The sequence below is a fragment of the Melanotaenia boesemani genome, chromosome 2, assembly GCF_017639745.1.
Source record: "Melanotaenia boesemani isolate fMelBoe1 chromosome 2, fMelBoe1.pri, whole genome shotgun sequence".
Taxonomy (NCBI): Eukaryota; Metazoa; Chordata; class Actinopteri; order Atheriniformes; family Melanotaeniidae; genus Melanotaenia; species Melanotaenia boesemani.
The window spans coordinates 20,281,106-20,301,278 of NC_055683.1; the positions used below are offsets into that span (position 1 = coordinate 20,281,106).

The following is a 20,173-nucleotide window of genomic DNA, read 5'->3' on the forward strand; positions in this document are numbered from 1 at the left end:
TCTTGCATATGATTTAAATCAATTTCTTCAGTTAAAAGAATGTATGGAAACACTACTGTGTGGTTGTTATTTTCTGCCCTACCAGGATATATCTGAGGGTGAGTTTTTATCATCCACTTCATCTTGTGTCTCATACAGTGTATAAGAGCCTTGGGTTTCCTCAGTGACAGGGTTATGACACATCCGTGATAAACTAAAGGAAATCTAATGTTGCCATGGAGACGTATTCATCATTTCTACCCAGGCTATCTGGCCCTTACCACAGAAAACCTCCACCTCCTCCCTGATTCTACACACCATCATCTCCCATGTGCCATTAGGAGACATACCTCTCCTGCATTGCTGCTCTCTTCTCCATTGTCTGTCCTGAAAATGTTTACACGCCTGTGTCAAAATTTAATGTAGGAAGCATGAAATAGTAATTTGTTGATTTCACATGGGCCACCAAAGCGCTGCACTTGCCCCTTCACACTGAGTCAGCCCAATTCACATCCAGTCTGCATCATTTGTACTTCAGGTGCAGTCTTTGCTTGTACAGTAGTTACTCCCACTGTTTAAAGATGTCTGCCATCTGCCTCAGCAAACACTTCTCCTAGTGGGTTTCATCTTTTTAAAAAAAAAAAAAAGCATCCGGTTTTTAACATAGACTGCACAAGAGTGCTCCTTCAGAGACCAAAACTGACATTAGTTCTTGTGGTTTTAAATCATGTTCATGTTGAGGAAAATTTGGGATTTAATTCAAATCATTTTGCATTTTTTGGCATTATATTTTTTTTTTTGTCAGGTAGCTGTGGACATGAGGACCCAATTGCAGGCAGACGAGGCAGGAAGCAAACCGGTGCAGGTTAAAGGTTTTAATGACAAAAAACTTGGTTTACAAATGATTTACAAACAAAAGACTCATGTAGCAAAACGTCACAATGGCATGGACTAAGACGTGAAACGTAAAAAGTCTTGGCATACAACGTCACTGATAACAAACAATGGACTGAAATCAATGGACTTAAATACTCTGAAGGACAAACTAGACACAGGTGAAGTGAATGAGCTAATCAGACCAGGTGAACTAATAAGCAGAAACCAAAAAATACAGAAAATGACACTAAACACTTAAAACCAAGAACATAAACCAAAAACATGACAAAAGCCCAGAACATGAAAGAACATAAAAGTAAACCAAGGAACATAAAGCTTGAATCATGACAGATTTTCACATTTGTTTTGGTTGTCTTTGTGGCAGAAACCTGAGGTGAGGACAGTCTAAAGCACCAATGTGACAACACAAGAAGGTATAACTACAAGCTTTTGTAAAAAGGACCTACAACACAGAGAACAGGTCTGACAGGGACTAGAACTGTGCAGTTCCTCTATATCCCATGTTCATGTGGAGTCAGCCTACAAACAACCACACTTTGCATTTCTTCCCCAAAGCCTCATAATTAAGAAAAAGGATCCCTTAAATTGTCAAACCCCCAAAGCTGTTACAGGTACATGAGCCTCTTACATGAATACAAAGACACAGCAATCCACGGACAAAGGACATAGACATGATATCTAAGGACTGTTAGCAGTGTGAGGACATGTAGAACAAACATTGCTCTTTCCTCTGTCTTATTGATTATTTTTACATCTTTTTGTGAACGTATTAATGTAATTTTGGTTTTAAGTCACCTTTTGCTCGTCTTTGGTCATTTTGAACCTCTTTTTTTTAGTGGTAGCATTTCTGGTTCTTTTTGTGGTCATTTGCATTTGATTTAAGTTATTTTGTATGATCATATTACATATTCATGGACTTCTGCTTCCTGTCCATGTTTAAATATTCCCTACACCCTACATTTATTTAAATGTCTATTTGGTGGATTTTTAAAAGACTTTTCTATGTTTGTAGATGCTTTACTCAGCATTACAGATTCCAACATCCCTAAAGAGCAAGCAAGCAAATTTACTTTCCCAAACCACAGAGTTTAAGATTTTCCTCCTATCTATCTGCTCTTGTTTATAATGGAGTAGTAAAGTGAACATGAAGAACATGAATGTCAGTGATTAACGTGAGCGCCTTACAAGCAGCAGAATCCCTCGTGCTGTCATTCAGTGCTCTATGTGGGCTCTTGGAGAGTGCAGATAAGAAGCAGGCCTGCTAGAGGAGGAGGAGTTGTGCATGTTTGTGAGGATGGTGGCTGTGAGGTGATAAATTTCCACAAAAGAAATAAGCATTTGCCACCACAGGGTTCTAGTTTGGGTACTCTTGCTTTAATAACCAGTGAGCCTGATGACACCCTACATCCAAAGCTGGGGAGGAAAATCAGCAGAGGGTGATGCTCAGGAGGAAAAAACTATGGTTCTTAGTGTTATTATTTCTGTGTGAGAGTTGACTTGCATCCAGATCATTTCATTTGACTCTATTAAAACAGATTTTTTTCTTGGTTGAAATGTTGAGAGGAAGGCAAGTGGAGAGCCACATGAGCTCACCTTGAATGTCAATCTAAAATAATTATGTTTGAGAAACCTTTGTGACATAACAGCTGATTTAGAAGCTAGTCGTGGTCCTACTTTCATTGCCATGCTGTCCTTCCCTTGTGAAGACATTGAGCCAACCTCCAGCTGTCACAAAGCATCACAGATCACAGAGCTGCACACTGAGCAACAGATGAACATGTACAATAGCCCACTCTGCTTGCCCACACAGTGCAGCGGCCTCAGGCAATGAGCGAGGCAGAGGCAGTGAAGCCTGGAAACATGATGTCTTCTAACTGTGACTTTCTCTGCAGACGATCCTGGTGGGAGACAGTGGGGTGGGCAAGACCTCTCTGCTGGTTCAGTTCGACCAGGGCAAGTTCATCCCGGGGTCCTTCACTTCCACCGTCGGCATCGGCTTCACAGTAAGTCCATCGTTTCCTCTCCTCCACCCCACTCCCCCCAACCCCCGGCTGTGTTTTCCCTCCTCCCTGTTATGCTGTTGACTTCACCCAAGTGAGAAGGACATGCCGCTCTGATGGACTGTTTGTACTCAAGTCGTGACACAACAGCAGAGCAGATCCTCTGTGTTTGTGTGCCAAAGACTGTTTGACTCCCTCAGTGTGTCAGTGAAGTACAGCATGAATCAGTGGTGCTCTCTCCAGTGTGGGATGTTGTTTTTTTTCTCACTGCATTCATTACAATTCTTCACACTTTGTTGAGGAGCATTAATGTGGTTAATAATGCCAATGCTATGATTAAATTACTGGGAAGAAACCAGAGCTAATGAATGTCATGGCAGCTGGCTGTTTGCTGCTGGATGTGCGTAACAAAGCTATTCTGAACAGAACTGACTTTATGCTTTGTGACAAGTTTGGGTGTGGAGGTGAGGGGTGGCGGGCTGTGTGACATGTGGAGGTAAAAGGAGGTGAGCAGGAAGGATGCATGCATGGCTTATTTATTGAATGATTTGTCTGCTTTGACACTGATAACTTTGGTTTTGCGAAGCCGCCATTACAAATGGAGGGGACAGGATTCAGCAAGAAAGCATAAAATTGGCTTTGCCACTTCACATTAGCATAAGTTTGCATACAGTAAATGCTTGAGATTGTGATTCAAGGTTCAAAACTCCTGCAGAAAAAAAGCAATACAGGGAAAATTACTCACATTCCTGAATATGTCACCTAGATTTAAAGTTAGGGATGAAACAGCCCCTTTTAAAGACACCTTGATAAGGTTTTCATGGTGTTGTCATTTTTGATAGATTATCCATACAGCCAACCTAGAAATTCAACTGTTAGTCACTGCTATGTCATGAGTTGTGCTCTGCAGCCTAGAATACATTTTTACCTTTAACATTTAAAAATTCTTTCACCTATTTTTTTTTTTAATCCCAAGATATTTTACTCACATCTTCTCCTTTCTTCCCAGCTTTCTTAGAAACAATTTTGCCTATTTTTCCATTTATATATCGCCCTGAGCAAGTCTCAAACCACTTCTCATTTCATGTTGCCTCCAAAGAGCCAGACGTGTTTTTTAAATAATGTTTAAAAATCTTTAGGTGCCAAATTGCAGAATTGTGACAAGTACCAGGTCAGAAAACTTAAACCTGTTTCTCCAGTTTGTTTTTACACATTTTTTTCTTTAAGCATTGATTTCTTTTTCACTCATATTCACTCCGATCCTTGTACACAATCATTTTCACTGCTTAATTGTTTTTTAAGTCACTCAATAATGACCTATGAATAATTCAGCCATAAATGAAGGGGTGAAACAGAGTTATGTCACCTTCTAACAGACAATTAAGCAAAATAACAATTTTAAAAAAATTTCTTTAGAAAACAGCCTGTTGCAAACATATAATATATTCCCATTTATTTTGTTGGATCTATCAAAAAATAAAAGCACCATCAATGAGCTTTGGTGGCTTGAAATGGTATTTTTGCATCGCAAGATGACTCACAGAGTGTTTAGAAGAAAACTTGGTTTATGTGGGTATAGTGTAGAATGTGACCTTAAAATTTGGAGGAAACTGGACAAGTGGAGGAGCAAAGAAGAAGGCGGGTCCAAAAATCTGTCTATAGCACATAAATAGCATCTGAGAGTGGTGTCCTTAAAAAACAGGAAAGAAATCAGTTTATCCATCAACTGTTTACTGAAACCTGATCAGAAATGGCCTGTAGAGGGGTAGCTGTCAAGAAGCCATTCTTAAGAAAGAGAAACAGGGAGTAAAGGCTGAGGTATGCCAAATAACACAAGAACTGCACTGAAAATCAGTAGCAACAGGTTGGATGGAGTGATGAATCCATGCCAGAGCCCAGACTTTAACATTACAGAAGCAGTGTGGAGTCATATTGACAAAAAGGTAAACCAATATGCAAAGAAGACTTTTTATAAGTCCTTCAAAAAGTCTGGAGAATGAATTCTTTAAGCAAAGTAACAACAAAGTTTGGTTGTGCTGAGTATTGATTATCGGCCTCATTTCAGTTGTTTTTTGTCATTTTTATTCTATATTTGCCTTTATGTCTACACAAGTCCTGTTTTCCTGCAAATATGTTAAAAAACATCCAATCATTAAAGACTCCTGCACAATACTCTAGACCCGTTGTCTTTTATGAGTATCATATGGGAAAAAACTCTTCATCATACAGTGTGTGGTGATTAGAAAGATGAGAAATGTGAAGCCTGTCAGGGAGTTAATATGGTTGTGTTGTGTTTGGTAATTTAGTTTATATGTAAACTATTCCACCACTCAGTCAGCTCCATATACAAATAAATGTCTAAGATGTTGCCTGCAGCTGCATGGATTAATGAGTTCATGGATGAAGGAGTGATAGATGCTCAGTTATATAACATAAATAATCTCTTCTCATGTACCATTAGTGCCATTTTCAGGGGAGAGCGGAGACGAGCATCATGTCGATTTGAACACTAGGGGGAGGCAAACACTGCAACTAAAGAGTCCGCTAGTGCTTTATTATAAGGAAATTGAGTCTGTGAAACCATTTTAGAAATGTATGAAGGAGAGTAGGGCGTAATTGCTCATTTGCTTGCTGTGAAGAAGCCTCATTAAAGGAGGGATAAAAAAAAATGGATCGGAACCACTTTGTGTTAATATGAGAACACTTTGAAGGACAGTTTATCCATTCCTCCAGACAAATATCCCACATGAGGTGTTAAACTCACTCTTCATCTCGCTGTTTTCTCTCCTGGGTGTGTGATTGACCCCCCCAGTGGTCGCGCACCACCTGTGGCAGATGAGTCAGCCATCAGCGCGTTTGACCCCTGTAGGTTGTTTTTATTTATTTAGGGACCAGTGTCACTCATAAGAAAATCCACATCTTAGCTGTCGACGTCCTCGCATTGCTGCCCAGTTAATCATCTGCCCACGCCAGGATGCACAGCTCCGCTCTGCAAAATTACAGAAATGTTTCCGCCTGTTTGTCATTGCTTTGACTGCTGGATGTAGACGCGGACGCGCCGTCAACATCACCGCCGTCGCAGCTACAGCTGATTGGTGCTCAAGTTTGTCACCTTTTTCTTTTTGTTTTCTTTTTTCTTTCCTTTTTTTTCTCTCTTTTTTTTCGGGGGGAGACTGTGTGACAGTTAAGGTGAGATTTTTTTTTCCCTCCACACGGGAAGCGCCCCAGTAATCATTTCGTGGCCGCGCGCAGTATGCGAGCAGAGGGGCTGGAGGTCGGCGGAGCCTGGGTCTGATCCCTCAAGACACCGTGCGCGTCTTTCTTGGACACATCTTGGAAATTAACTGTGCTTTGGCACACTTCTTTTTATTTACTGGCACTGCGATGTCCTCAAGAAAGACATCGTTGACGGACAAGCAGGGTAAAAACGGCACGTCAAAATATGTGTTGGAGAGATGCGCCTCTATTAATGAGTATTATGATATTGCCTTCAAGGTGTGTATTTCCGTTTTGGCATGCATGTTTTTTGTGCTTTTCTATGTTTTTTGCTGCTGATCGAACAGGTTTAGACATAAAGGCTACTGTTACAACTGGGTGTTAACTGCAGCAGCATATTGACTCTTCACCTGGAGAATATGCAGCCAGCTGACTGATGTGTCTATGATAATTCTTGTTAGACAGCTCACCCCCACTGTGGGAAATCTTTCCGGCTGCCCTTACTGCTCCAAATATTTGCTAAGGGTGTACTTGTTGCTTCTTACAAGCTCCTCAGCTGAATATTTGTTTAAAGCTGCTCAGGCTTCAGTTTCTTTCTAAGACACAAGCAGGCAAGTGGAAAAGTTAAATTTAATCGTGTCACCACTTGCATCTGTTATGACTCCACCAGGGCAACGAGTGGCATGTAATATTATAATCAAATGCAGCTGAAATGATTGTATAATTGCACATGCTGCGGTAGTTACATTGACTAGTTTTGGAGAAGCATGCATGCTGGAAAATAATGAGAGTAAATCAACATAGTTGGTTGCACTCATCTCAAATCTCCCACCTCTCCAGTACTGGCAGTTAAGTCAGCAGTGAATAACAATACTGTGTACGGCTGCATCTGCCACATTATTTTTTCATAATTTTGCTCATGCCTATTGGTTTTCCAAGAAGAGATATTTATCAATAGCATTATGTGAGTCAAGCATTATAATCTCAGTTGTGAAATATTATCCATTTAAGCAGTTGCAGAATAATTTCTGCAGCACGTCTGTCAGCTTTGGGGTAGAATTCTCACCCTCCTGTCAATGTATGCTGTAGGCTGTCAGTCATGTCCTTGACTAGATTTAACCTGATGTCCTTCTTCTCTGGTGGTGGGTTTCGCTCTAGGTGATGCTCCTTGGAGATTCAGCAGTGGGGAAGACGTGCATCTTGGTGCGCTTTAAAGATGGTGCATTTCTGGGAGGCAACTTTATAGCCACCGTTGGAATAGACTTTAGGGTGAGAAAGATGCTGCAGACAAGTCCAACACTGACTGAGTTACCAGTTATAAATGTACATTAATGCTGTTTTCTTAACAGTTCTGTGCAAAAGTCTTGAGCCACCCCTCATTTCTTTATACATTTTCAGGAATCTGACATTGGTGTAGTGATTTGTTGAAAAGATGCAAACAAATGTAAATAGAGTACATAAGGTTGGGAAAAACAAAGCCTTATTAACAAGAAAGCAGTACTTGGTATGTTTACCTTTAGACTTCAACAGTGTACCCTCTTGGATAAGCTTTCTTGAAATTTATGTAAGTCATTTTCAAGGGTAGTTACAGGCTTCTTATGACTTTACAATGCTCTTCTTTGGATGTTGGCTGCCTTTTGTTCCATTTTCTGTCAAGATGATCCCACACTGCTTCAGTAATGTGCAGGTCTGGGTTCGGGGGAGGATTCATCGCTATAGGACCTTTCCTGTCCAGTTCTTCTGTCATTTGGCATACCTTTCCTCCCTGTTTCCCTTTCTTAAGAATGGCTTTTTGACAGGCTTTTTTTCATGTTATATGCACACATTTCACACCATGTGGAGATATACAGTGAAAATGAATGAAAAACCAGTCATTTTTCAAGTTCAAGTTTATTTATAAAGCACATTTCTGCAACAAAAGTTGCTCAAAGTGCTGAACAAAAGAAAAACAAAAAGAAAAACTAAAGGAATATACCTTTAGAAAAATTTGTTCAACTACAAGGAAAGCCTGGCTGCTCTAAATGCAAAATATAAGGAAATGACAGATGGATTAAGAGTTTTGCTCAACACGGTATAAGGAAGTGTTTTGAATTTGAAAAAAAAACGTGATCCTTTGCTTGAAGTGACATGGGCCCAATTATCACCTACTTCCACAAAGAACACTTCATCATCCTTGATGATAGCACCAAATGTACAAATCCTCTTGCCAATCAGTCAAGTTCACAGACCACTTGTGCTGCTAGGTGCTTTGGACAGCTTCATAAATGTCTTGGCAGATGCCTGCCCACGTCCCACGTCTCCTGGAAAGATTGGCTCTGGCTCAGCTCAACCATGGAGGAGTCACCCTGCTGTCAGACAAGCTCCAACCTAATGGCACGCACACACACACACACACACACAGACAGACAGACCCACACAGTGGCTGTTGCTGAATTTCAAGCAAAGGCCTAATGTATGTCTTCCTCTACTCCAGCAAACAGACAAACAGGCTCTTTGGCCCACAAAAACTGGTTCCTCCTCAACCTCCCGCTTTCCTCCTGTCAAAGCAAAACACTCACACTAATGGCAAGTCAAGTATGGGGGTCCATGGTCTGAGAGGAAATCGTATTGCATTAGCCAGAGTGATGCATTGTCTTCGTTGTATGGCAGTGTAGACATGTGGGAACATAATGGATGTTTGACAGATATATGGACACGCTTTCTTCAGCAGCAGAGCGTGTCACTTTAAACCTCTCTAGTGAAAGCAACAGGTCATTGTGGGAGGATTTCATTAAAATGCATAAAAAGAAAGAGAAAACTGGTTACACAGGCATTCATTTACAAAAAAATTAGTGTTCATTCAGAAAAATGTGATAATGTTAGCCAATACCTTTTGTTTCTGTTTGTTTATTGGGGGTGTGTTAATAACAGAGTAATCTGAGATAAAACAGTTGAGTCAATATGCTGAGGATGTCCTCTGTGCATGGTAAGGTAGGCAGGCAGGCTGTTGTGGCAGCTTGTAACATGGCTGGTCTATTTTCAGCATGCTTCCTTGTAGCAGTTACTCAGCATGCAGGCTCCTCTCACGTCATAATTGGGGGGGTGGGTATGGAAACCCATGGCAACTAATGCAAGGTTTGAACCATGTCCATTCTGCTAATGCAAAGGATTCAGCAGGTGGTGGCTCTAGCTGCCAGATTGGCAACATGATGCAGAGGTTTCTTTTGTTATTGTGCTCCTGTAGTCAACTTGCGTCTCTGAGAATGCATGTTTGTGCTTTGTGTGAGTTTGCAGGAACAGGCAGTGACTGTTTGTGATGATGTGTCCCTGATATGGGGCAATCAAGGAAGTGTATTTGCTAGTTGCACTTCCTTCATCTCAGCCTCATTCTTTTTTGTGGTTTTGACTTTGCAAAGTTAAAACATGACTGTGACCTGCAGCAGGTCACGGCAACAGGAAAGCCATGAACTGCATGGAAGAACATGAATGTTAAAAAAAATTGCACATCTTTCAGCACAATCAGCCACAACCACTTAGCTGTTTTTTTTTTAGCTTTGGTACCTAAACTTTTTCAGGCCTGTCTTTGCTCTACAGGAAATCAGAAGGCACCCCTACAGGGCTGCAAGAAATTAACGGAGGAGTCGGTTGTTATGCTGCCAGTCGTCTTTCTCACTGTGGTGTAATTAAGTCTAATCCCAGGACCTTGTTGTTGTGTGGGTGTTGCAAATTACTTTTTATGCCAGCACTAAAAGCCACTTTTAGTTGCCTTATTTCTTCTGCCACATGCAGAGCCTCTGAGCCTTTTTTTAGTCCTCCATGATGTTAGTCATTCATTACTGTGCCATTCTCACAGCACTCCAGACTCCAAGGCATATGGTGAATTGTCTCTCACGGCTCTTCTTGTCTCTGTAGAATAAAGTAGTGGATGTGGACAACCTGAAGGTCAAACTCCAGGTGAGAACATGCATCTTTTTTCTCACCTTTCAATTAATTTCTGCTCATCTTTCTGCTGTATTAGAAACCTAAATTAAACTAATCTGGTATGTAATGTAGGAGAGTGATTGAGCTCACTATGCTTTAAATCTGTCATTTTTGTCTTTGCCAGTGCTAGTATATTGTTAGTCTCTGGCAGGATGAGTGCCAGCAGCATGCTGTTAATACCCGTCTGTCATCATGACCTGTTCATTCAACTCTGAGTGGGAGGTGACAAAATTAGAGTAAAACCTTAGCTTCTCTTTTCTTGCATGAGCTTTGCACATAAAATCCTGAGATTTGCTCCAAAAAAGATGAATCTGCACCTTCTCTTAGAAAGAAATAGAGAACAGAAAATGGTCCTATTTAAATTGCAGTAGAGTCTAATATATACAGTTTTATATCTTCTTGGATAAGCCGTTTTACACACCAAAGAGTTTATAGTGTCAGCTTAGATGTCAACTTGAGTATTTTGGATACTCTCAGTTCTTTCTATGAACAGATTCAAGAAATTACTCATTTATAAAAACTTACCAGTAGATGTTTTGTTTCTATTTATCCACTTAAAAAAAAAAATCTACTAGTCAGATTTCCTTTTTCTGTTAACACGCTTTTATCCCAAATATTAGCCCCGGGATTTCAGACTCCAGTCCTCTATTGCCATCCTGCAGATTGTAGATGCACTCCTGCTCCAACATGCCTAATTCAAATAAAATGGATCCAACAGCTTATTGTCAAGTTATGTGCAATGATTCATTCATTTGAGTCAGGTTTGTTGAAACAGAGAAACGTCTAAAACCTGCAGAACAATTCCCCTTGAGGACTGTAGTCTGAGATTCTGATCTACAGGCTTTGATCAGTTTGATGCTTTTCATCAGCATCTTTGTCTGATGCTGACCCTTCTGACACTGGAAAGTTGTGAGATTAATCATCCACAGCTTAAGAAGTGCTACGAATGTCCTACTACTACTATATGGCAGAATATACTTACTTTGTAATTATTCAAGTTAAATGAATATATTACATGAATAAAAACAATCTTCTGATTTAACAAAAATACACCTTTATTCTCATTTTAATCTTAAGCTAATGTAATGTATCATTTTGTGTGTGTGTGTGTGTGTGTGAGTGTGTGTGTGTGTGTGTGTGTGTGTGTGTGTGTGTGTGTGTGTGTGTGTGTGTGTGTGTGTGTGTGTGTGTGTGTGTGTGTGTGTTTGAAAATGTGGAGGGAAAACTATACATTTGGGGGGCATATGACTGATACATGTATATATTTTTAAAAATAGAGACATATATAACCCAAAAACATCATACCTGGCTCATTAAGAACATTTATAATGAAAAAATAATGGTTTTAACTTTTGTCTTAAATAAAAATAAATTAGTTATCTAATTAGATTACCATATTCTGAAAAATGAAAATGAAAACACATGAATGTGTAATTTAGATATTCCACCATACTGAACGAAGATTTTCTTAAAACTAACCAGTGAATAAAGTGTTTTTGTCTGAAGGGTTCTCACCAACATCATCAAGTGTATGTATGTCTTTCTCAGTGAGTTAAATCAGAGATATTCAACATTTCCAAACAGATTTGAGCCTAAACTTTAACATTCACAACCATTTAGATGGGAACTGTAAATATGACCTCTCATGTGGTTATAACTTGATAAGTATTTAAAATTTGCTGAATTTCATTATTATGTATATTTACAGTTTTCCACAAGTTGTTATCAAGCCAGCTGATAACATAAGTTTTTGTGGTTTAACTCAGATATCGCTCACAGAACTCCTTGTTGCTGCTTCATTTGTCGGCTGTTCTGGTTTTGCTCTGATCAGTGTGTCTTACGCAACCGGCTGCTGTGTAATTGTGTGGTTTGTTATGCAGATCTGGGATACAGCCGGTCAAGAGAGATTCCGCAGCGTAACACATGCCTACTACAGAGATGCCCAGGGTGACCTTTTCTTTTCATATTTTGCTTCTTCATGTCATATGAGAGTGTGTGTATTGGTGTGGAGGTCAGTGTGGATTAACCTAATGATTTATGTACTTCTCATTTATGTGCAAAGAAACAGATTTGTTTATGAATGTGATAATAAAGATGCAATCAATCTATTCTTCTTATTTGCTCTCACAGCATTACTTCTGCTTTATGATATCACCAATAAGCCATCATTTGACAATATCAGGGTAAGACTGACTTAAATTACCTTTCCTCCCACTTTCATTATCTGTCTCTCTGCTCTCTTTTCATTTTCACTTCCTGTCTCTAAATCCTCTGAAGCCGAGCGCTACTCTGTCTCTTTGCATGCAAAGCACCACTGGGGGCCTCTAACATTTCTTTCTCAAACCTTTTTAGAAATTATGTGATGTTATCGTCTGCTTGACTACACAGTCCCCAGTTTTAGTAATGAAAAGCAATAAACGTGTTCAAGGATAGGCGTGACTCATAGTCACCATGATTGATAGGATGGTTATAATACAGAGCTCAGGAGAAGAGAGAAAACGCAGCCTTCAAGTGGTGGCATTTGTTTTGGTAACAGACCACTTTCTCCTCCTTTTTTTTGTTTATCTTTACTTTCCAAGGCTTGGCTGACTGAAATACACGAATATGCCCAGAAGGATGTGGTCATCATGTTGCTCGGCAACAAGGTGAGCATAGCTTCCTTTATGTGTTGCAAGGAAAGATGTGGAGGATAACTGGTTCCTTTACACAAATCTTAACACACACTTATCACACCCACACAGACATGTGAGCGCTTAGAAAGATAGAAAACGCTTCCAGGAGGGAAACTATGAATGGCTTATTTTAACATGACTTAAATGTTGTCTGAAAGGTGTTTGCAGGTTCACACTGATTTATTTATCTTTTTACCTCCCAGTGCTATCTCATCATTGTGACAGACAGCTATTCATTTGCTTCAAACCTGCGATTCATAAACCAGTTTCTGTACGCTGCTGCTGGCGATGAAGAAAGAGAATCTCATGTCTCATTGCAACCAGCAGTCACCGTTAATATATGTAAGCTCCCTCTGGTGGCTCAGATAGGACTCAGTTGTCCAAGGGGTCGTGGATGTCACACTGCTGCAGCTCAGATCATTTGCTGTGAAAGCAGCAGAACTGGCGGCATCAGTCTGTGTGAGGCTGCCCCTCCGCTGGAGGTGGTGTTTCTGACATCTCATCTGTCTGAGGGAGCTCTGCCTCAGCAGCTGGCGGCCAGATAAGACGATGGGCGAGCTGACGGGGTGGTGCATCACTGTAGCTGATGGTACGGTGAAGTTGTGACCCTTCACCTCAGCGTTTGGTGACTTGTTTTTTTCTTCCCACTGCTGTCTTACAGTCAGACATGGCTGCAGAGAGGGTCGTGAAGACAGAGGAAGGAGAGAAGCTGGCCAAGGTAACGTATGATGTCTCCAAGTGGACACATTTCCTAAAATAGACCCTTCATGCATCTCTGATATTTTTCCAAATTAGGAATATGGAGTTCCATTTATGGAGACCAGCGCAAAGACGGGCGTCAATGTGGAGCTGGCCTTTCTCGCTATTGCAAAGTAAGTCTATTTTTTTCTTTTTAGAAGTTTAAATAAGAATCAAAATTACTCATTATATCCCCCATCCTCCCACCACCCACCAATGACAGCTACACAGAAAAAAGCTGACACCAAACACATCCCATTATACACACCAGCATATAGAAGTGGTGGAAGATAGGCAGGAAAAAATACAATGTACATAGAACTGAAGGGCAGCTGATATGAAATACTATGGATGAAGGCTATGACTATGAAGGAGGTTTGGTCTTACTCCAGAAAGTACTTACTTCCCCCTCTCGTAAGTAAGACCCCGACACCTTTTGGTAAGTAATTTATGAAGGGGAACCATATTTTTTAGAAATAAACTATCCTTTCCTTTTGTTGTTGCCACCAATTTTTGGAGTGGGAGAATATTAAAAATCTCTTCTAACCATAATGTCATAGTTGGCAGGTTCTCTTTAATCCAGTCAAGTAGAATCCTCTTTCAGGCAATTAAGAGGAGCCTCTCAAGAAGTATGTAATGATGCATAAAGCTGTAGTAGCTTAGAAGGAAGGACAAGAAGAAAAACATTTGGGTTTTTCTTTATCTCTACTTCAAAAATATCACTGACTATTTTGGCAACATGTCTCCCTAAGCATCTGATTAAAACTTTATGTAACGGCTGATATGGTACTATTTTATGCCAAACAACAGGTGTGAAATGCAACCCAGCAAGCGTATTGAGTTTCCTTTAGCCTTTTACAGGTAGATGTTCTTATCACATCTATTGCCTCTTTCCAGTCACCCTTAATAAATTCCCAAATCACTATTTACTTAAGATGTTGGGTAACTTATATGTGTCATATGAAAGCAATTGATAATAACAACCAGGTATTAACTGCTTACAACTTTTACAGTTTTGTTTACAGTTCATTAAGTCACAGAGCAGTATAGGAAAATTATTAAGGGAAGATATAAAGTGTCTTACTTGTAAATAGCCCCAAAAAAATAAACTGTGACTTGGGAATTTCCAATATCTTTATTACTGCTGAAAAGTGTGTCTTTAAATAGATAAAGTACATGAATACTTTTAGAAAGTCTTAAATCTGCTATAAAAAGAAGTAAGTTGTAGTAAAGAAGGTAATACCGAAACCGTCTGACTGAAGTTTTTCTTCAGCATTTTAGCAAGTTTCAGCTGATTTTTACAAGTATTTCATTTCACTATCCACAGCTCTAGTTCTGTCTCGCTAAACTCGTAGCATTGTTTTGTCAAAGGAGGAGCTGATTAGTCTGTTAAAGGTGTGAACAGGCATGACAACATACATGTAGCTATGTGCAGAAGACTTGATCCATTCATTTCTACACATTTGCTTCCAAGGTATCAATCGTTCTTGTCATTTTTTAAAGCACTTTTAAGAATTTGTACTCTGGGATTTTTGACTTTTGAAGCTGCTTTTTCTTTCATTTATTTATTTATTTATTTTCAAAAAGCTATTAACCAAAAACATGGCATATCTCATTGTGATGTGCAGTGTGTCAAAATAAATAAATAAATAAATAACTGAAGTGAACAAGTGAAGGACAAAAGAAACATGAGTCAGGCCTGTCTGCAGCAGATGAACAGCATCTAAAAGTGATTTTTGTAAAAAGTAAAGATAAATACAGCAAAGATCTGACCCAGGATGTCAGAGCTGCTTCTGGACCTTGACCTGTCCAGTGGAGTCTCATCAGAAATGGTCTCCATGGAAGGATGGCTGTCAAGAAGTTAAGGAAGGAAAAAGGGAGAAAAGGCTGAGCTATGCCTAATGCACAAGAAATGGACTGAAAATCTGTAGCAACAGATTTTATAGGAGTGATGCATCTTTCCCAGAACCTTGACTTTAACAGTACTAAAGCATCTTGACAGAGAACGAAAAAATAAACAGCCAGCATCCTAAGAAGAGCCTTGAGAATTTCTTCAAGAAGCCTGGAGATCTTAATAACTTAAAGAAATGACAAGAAAGCTTATTTAAAAGTGTTGAAGAATAAAGGGGGTCATACCAAATAGTGATCATGAGATTTGCTCATACTAAACAATACAAACTGTTAATCTATTCATATTTGTGCACGTTTTAATAAATCACAACACTAGTTTTTAATTTTCTTTGCAATATAAAAAGGAAAGCGACATGGCTCAGGACTTCTTCCCAGTCCTGCATATTAATATGATTATAAGTAGAAGCTTAAACATCTTGTTGTGCTGCCATCAAGTGGTAAAAAGAAATCACTTTAAAACATTTAAAGATTGGACATAAATTCTTTTAGGCCTATATACAGTAGGAGCCAAATGTTTCTGATTGTGGTTCACCTTGTAGCTAATGGGGGGGCGCTGTATTGTTACTTGTTGAAGACATCACTGGAGTCATTAGATATTTGGTTACATATATATATACAGGTTTTTGACTGCAATGGTGTTTGTGTGTTGGCACAAAGTTGGTTTTATGCATTAAAAACAAAGGAATAAATTGTGAACATGAACAGGAAGAAAAGGAGTGGACATTCAGGCAGTGTAACGGTGAAAAGGCTCAACAGCTTACTCCTGGGTCAAGCACTCTCAGTAATGGACTCAGCTCCTTTAACAAGGCCTCTTAGGAAATATCATTGGGTTGTTTCCATTAATGTTTCAGTTGATTTTGAGAAACAGACACACATTTTGTTTACTTTGTGTCTACTTCTTATTTTACTGGTTTTAAATAAGATGTTTAAAAGTCCAAAAAGAAAGTGGGATGTTTGGAGTCCGTGTGCTGTGGTTCTTTATATTAATTCATATGGTTTTCTGAGCCATATTTATAGTACAAATTATCAAACAAAACCCTGCAGGCTGTGGATCTTTACAGATGCAGCTGAACTGAACATTTTTAGAGACATAGGTAGAAAATTAGTCACCATATGTGTTTATTCTCTTTATTCTATTCATTCTCTTTTGCTGAAGTGCTGGAATTTAAGGCCAACTTTCTGTTGCACCCCTTAAATCCCATAGTGGAGAAAAATGCTTATGGTTTTCTTGAGAAAAGAATTTACAGAAATAACTAAATGAAACTTATTATATTGGTTTCTTCTGAAAGTAATTCCCAAACCAAATATTGTACATTGCAACAAGCCATCTCTTCTTAAAGGGAGGGAGGGAAATTATTTTAACTGTAAATTGAGTTAAATTGTCCACCTTTCTCATCTCATATAAGGAAAAATGAAAAGTTAATTTGATCCAGAGTCATTTTAATGCAGGGCATGCTTCTTTACTAATGAACATTCAGGTCCCATATTAGGAGTTTGTATTTTAATCATAATGCATGCAGCCGACCTCCTCCGAGTTAATTCATGTTCTCCTCTGGGTTGCATATTGTTATAGTTTGTGCAATGAACTTATTAAGCCTTTCTCTGACTCCTGGATGTAATAGTTTTTAGCTAATTTGGTGTCTGCTCCTGTTGTCTCCTTATAATGGGATTGTGTGTGTGTGAGGCTCCCTGTGGATGTCAGTCATTCAGTGTGTAATTTCTGCTTTTGACTGCCTTCTGTGTGTGCACAGCTTTTAATGCTAAATGGCAGAAAAGAAGAAAAGATTGTTCCGTCTCCTTAAAATTACATTTGTGAAAAGTGTTATCAGAGCTGCAGAAGGACTATGTGTACAGTTTTTCATCAAATGATTTATGCACGTCTATTTTAGATTTCTAGTAAACATCTATTTGACCTTTTTTTTTATTATTTTTGCTGGGAATTTCAAGAAAAGTGATAAACAATTATAAAACATTGTGTCAATTTTTCCTTACTGTTCCTTTTTTATTTTATGGTTTAAAGTCCATAATTCATTCTTATGCTATTTGTTATTTGTTATGTTATTGGTTTTTTACATACATTAATATATATATTTTTTAAGAAATTACAGGGTAGATTGAGCATTTCTTCTAGGTGTTGCAATTGCAAGAAAAAAAAAAGACCAAAGTTGTAGAAACATGTTTTTAAGTGTCTGAAACTGAAAGATGCCCCACACTGTGAATCTTTTCAAAGAGAAAATCTAAAGTAACGGGCAAAATGGAGAGTCTGAGAGGCCAAAAAGGGTCAATAATAAAGTCTTCCTCATGAAGACACACCAGTAAAAAGCAAGGAGCACCTGGTCCTTGCAAAGCTCTGGACTAGGAGGAATGTTTTGGTTGCTTTAGGTGAAAATGGAGTTGTTTGGACACAAGAAGAAAACCCGAAGAGGATCATTTTGAGCCAACAGGCCAGGCAGCTCTGTTAAAGTAGATGGCATCTTAAGAAAAAGATGCTGGAGGAGAATATCTGGCATCCTCAGACCCTCTATAGACCCACTGTTGGCAGTTTGAAATTAATGATACTTTCTAATTTAGCCAAATGTCTTAACATATAAGAACTTTGTAATAAATTTGGTCACAAATGTTGATTTGTTGTCTCCAAGTCAGTTTTAAATGGAAGTTGCATTAAATGATATGATGCCCGAGGCATTTTGATAAAAAAAAAAAAAAATCTCAGCACACAGTGCTCCTGCTCTGTTTCGCTTCCCTCCTTTGTCATATTCTCTATTTGCTCCCTCTGTCTGTGCACCATCCCACACATCCACCTCCTCTCCATCTAACTTCCTGTGTCTCTCTTTCTCCCTCTCTCCATCAGGGAGCTGAAACACAGAGCGACGCAGCAGCCAAACGAGCCCAAGTTCAAGATTCACGACTACATCGAGTCTCAGAAGCATAAGTCTGGCTGCTGTAGCCTCGTGTAGCTGATGCTGAACAACAGGCAAAGGGAGAGAGAAAGACAGACAGACGCAGATTAAGAAAAGCTTAAGTGGAGGAAGGGTAGGTTGAAGGTTGGGAATGAAGTAAAAATGTCAGCTTTCTCTTATAAAAGCCAGTCCTAGCACCAAACCCCGAGAAGTGGCTGTCCTATATTTCTCCACGGAGCTGTTGGCTGAATGAAAGTGAATCTGGATTGGCTGCCATCCCTTATCTGAAATGTGAATTTAAATTGTTTGTGTCATATGTAGAAATGTCTGTGATCTTTGTGGTGACAGTTATATCAAAGTACAGGTCAGGAGTTACAATCTGAAATGCTATATCCATCTGCAGGGACAAAAAGAAAAACACATTGGCCATCCCATACTTGCTAGTTTCATATGAAACATCCATTTGACTGTTGATGTGGATATAGCATTTTTCCATGTAGCTCTGAGTTAACTTCATCCCAGTTTACCAGGCTGTGAACTGAACCCTTTTTGGCCTTACAGTCTTCAACTTTAATTAATGAGAGCATAGTGTGTTTGAGAAGTTGACTTCAGTCTCACGATCAGATTGTAGCTAAATGATCCTGTCTGTTCACATCTGTACTGCTGTTGGATAAAATAAAGCCAATATTTTGAGGGCACTTGCCCACTGTGTCTGTCTGTACATTCAATTCAGGGCCTGTGAAAGTCCATCCCGTGTACCTGTTGCATCCTGCTACATACAAAGCGCCAATTTTTACTCTTCATGTCTTTGCTTCAAGATTTCTCAACATGCAGTTTGCATCTACCCATTCGCACTCACTCCCTGACATCACTGTGTCTCCTTTAAAGATGGTTTGTTGTTGTCAAGATTGTGCCGAAGCTGTATTTGTTCACACATCACATTGTGTAGTTTGTTTCTTTGTACACTGTTTATTATGAATGTTTGAGTGTCAAACTTGGTCCCTCTTCGGAGGTGTCACAGTGATCACAAAGTGCCATTAAAGTGCTTTGTTATCATACTATATAAATATATATAAAGTATATATTTGTAATGTATTGTGTGTTGTTTTATTGAAGTCTGTTTTGTCTGTGTGTGTGTGTGTGTGTGTGTGTGTGTGTGTGTGTGTGTGTGTGTGTGTGTGTGTGTGTGTGTGTGTGTGTGTGTGTGTGTGTGTGTGTGTGTGTTTGTTGAGAAAAAGGAGTGTGATGAATGGCGGGTGTGCTGAGGTTAATGAGCCACAGTGTGGCAGCAGCTTCCCTGTTTGTCTCAAACTATACACTCCAAAAAGAAGACAGGTAACAATATGTTAATTAATACTGAATTTTACAATGTTTATGTCATTACACGGGCAAACTGTGTTCAACATGATGCCCAGTGATTATTAATAGTGTGTTGGTTGATACTGTTCTTGGATTGAGGGTGGATCAGTGTTTGTAGTGTGATCTTACATGTTGCATATTTATGACTCACTGCACGGGGTGGTACACCTCAGCTCGCCTCTACTCCAACTTTCATCCATCTACTGCATGATTCACACTGCAGGCATTGCAAGTAATCTGTACGTTCTCTGTCATTTGCTGTTAAAGAAATTAAGATGACTTCCCATGATGACCTGACTATCTTGCTGTAAGTGGTTTTAGTGCAGCAGCATCTTCTCATAGCTGTGTCACTCAAATGGAGATTTGAACTGATACCAAGTAGTGTTACTGACAGGAAAAGCACAAGTAAAGCTCATGCTAGCAAGAAGAAATGTGATTTGTTTATGCTGATAATTTTGATTTGATCAGGCCTTACTTAATAAGTGAAGTAACTGGGTCATAATATTTTGGTAAACAAGCACTTCAAACTCTATTTCTAGCC

At 39.3% G+C, this 20,173-nt stretch overlaps 1 protein-coding gene across 1 annotated transcript; it reads left to right on the plus strand.

Annotated features, from left to right (window-relative positions):
* The first annotated feature begins 5,513 nt into the window (after positions 1–5,513).
* zgc:112183 (uncharacterized protein LOC550410 homolog) lies at positions 5,514–19,368 on the plus strand. Its single transcript, XM_041973403.1, has 9 exons — positions 5,514–6,371; positions 7,251–7,361; positions 9,984–10,025; positions 11,933–11,999; positions 12,183–12,235; positions 12,632–12,697; positions 13,386–13,442; positions 13,520–13,596; positions 18,225–19,368. The coding sequence occupies exons 1-9, from the start codon at positions 6,261–6,263 to the stop codon at positions 18,328–18,330; spliced, it is 690 nt and encodes a 229-aa protein (XP_041829337.1). The 5' UTR covers positions 5,514–6,260; the 3' UTR covers positions 18,331–19,368.
* Positions 19,369–20,173: the final 805 nt, after the last annotated feature.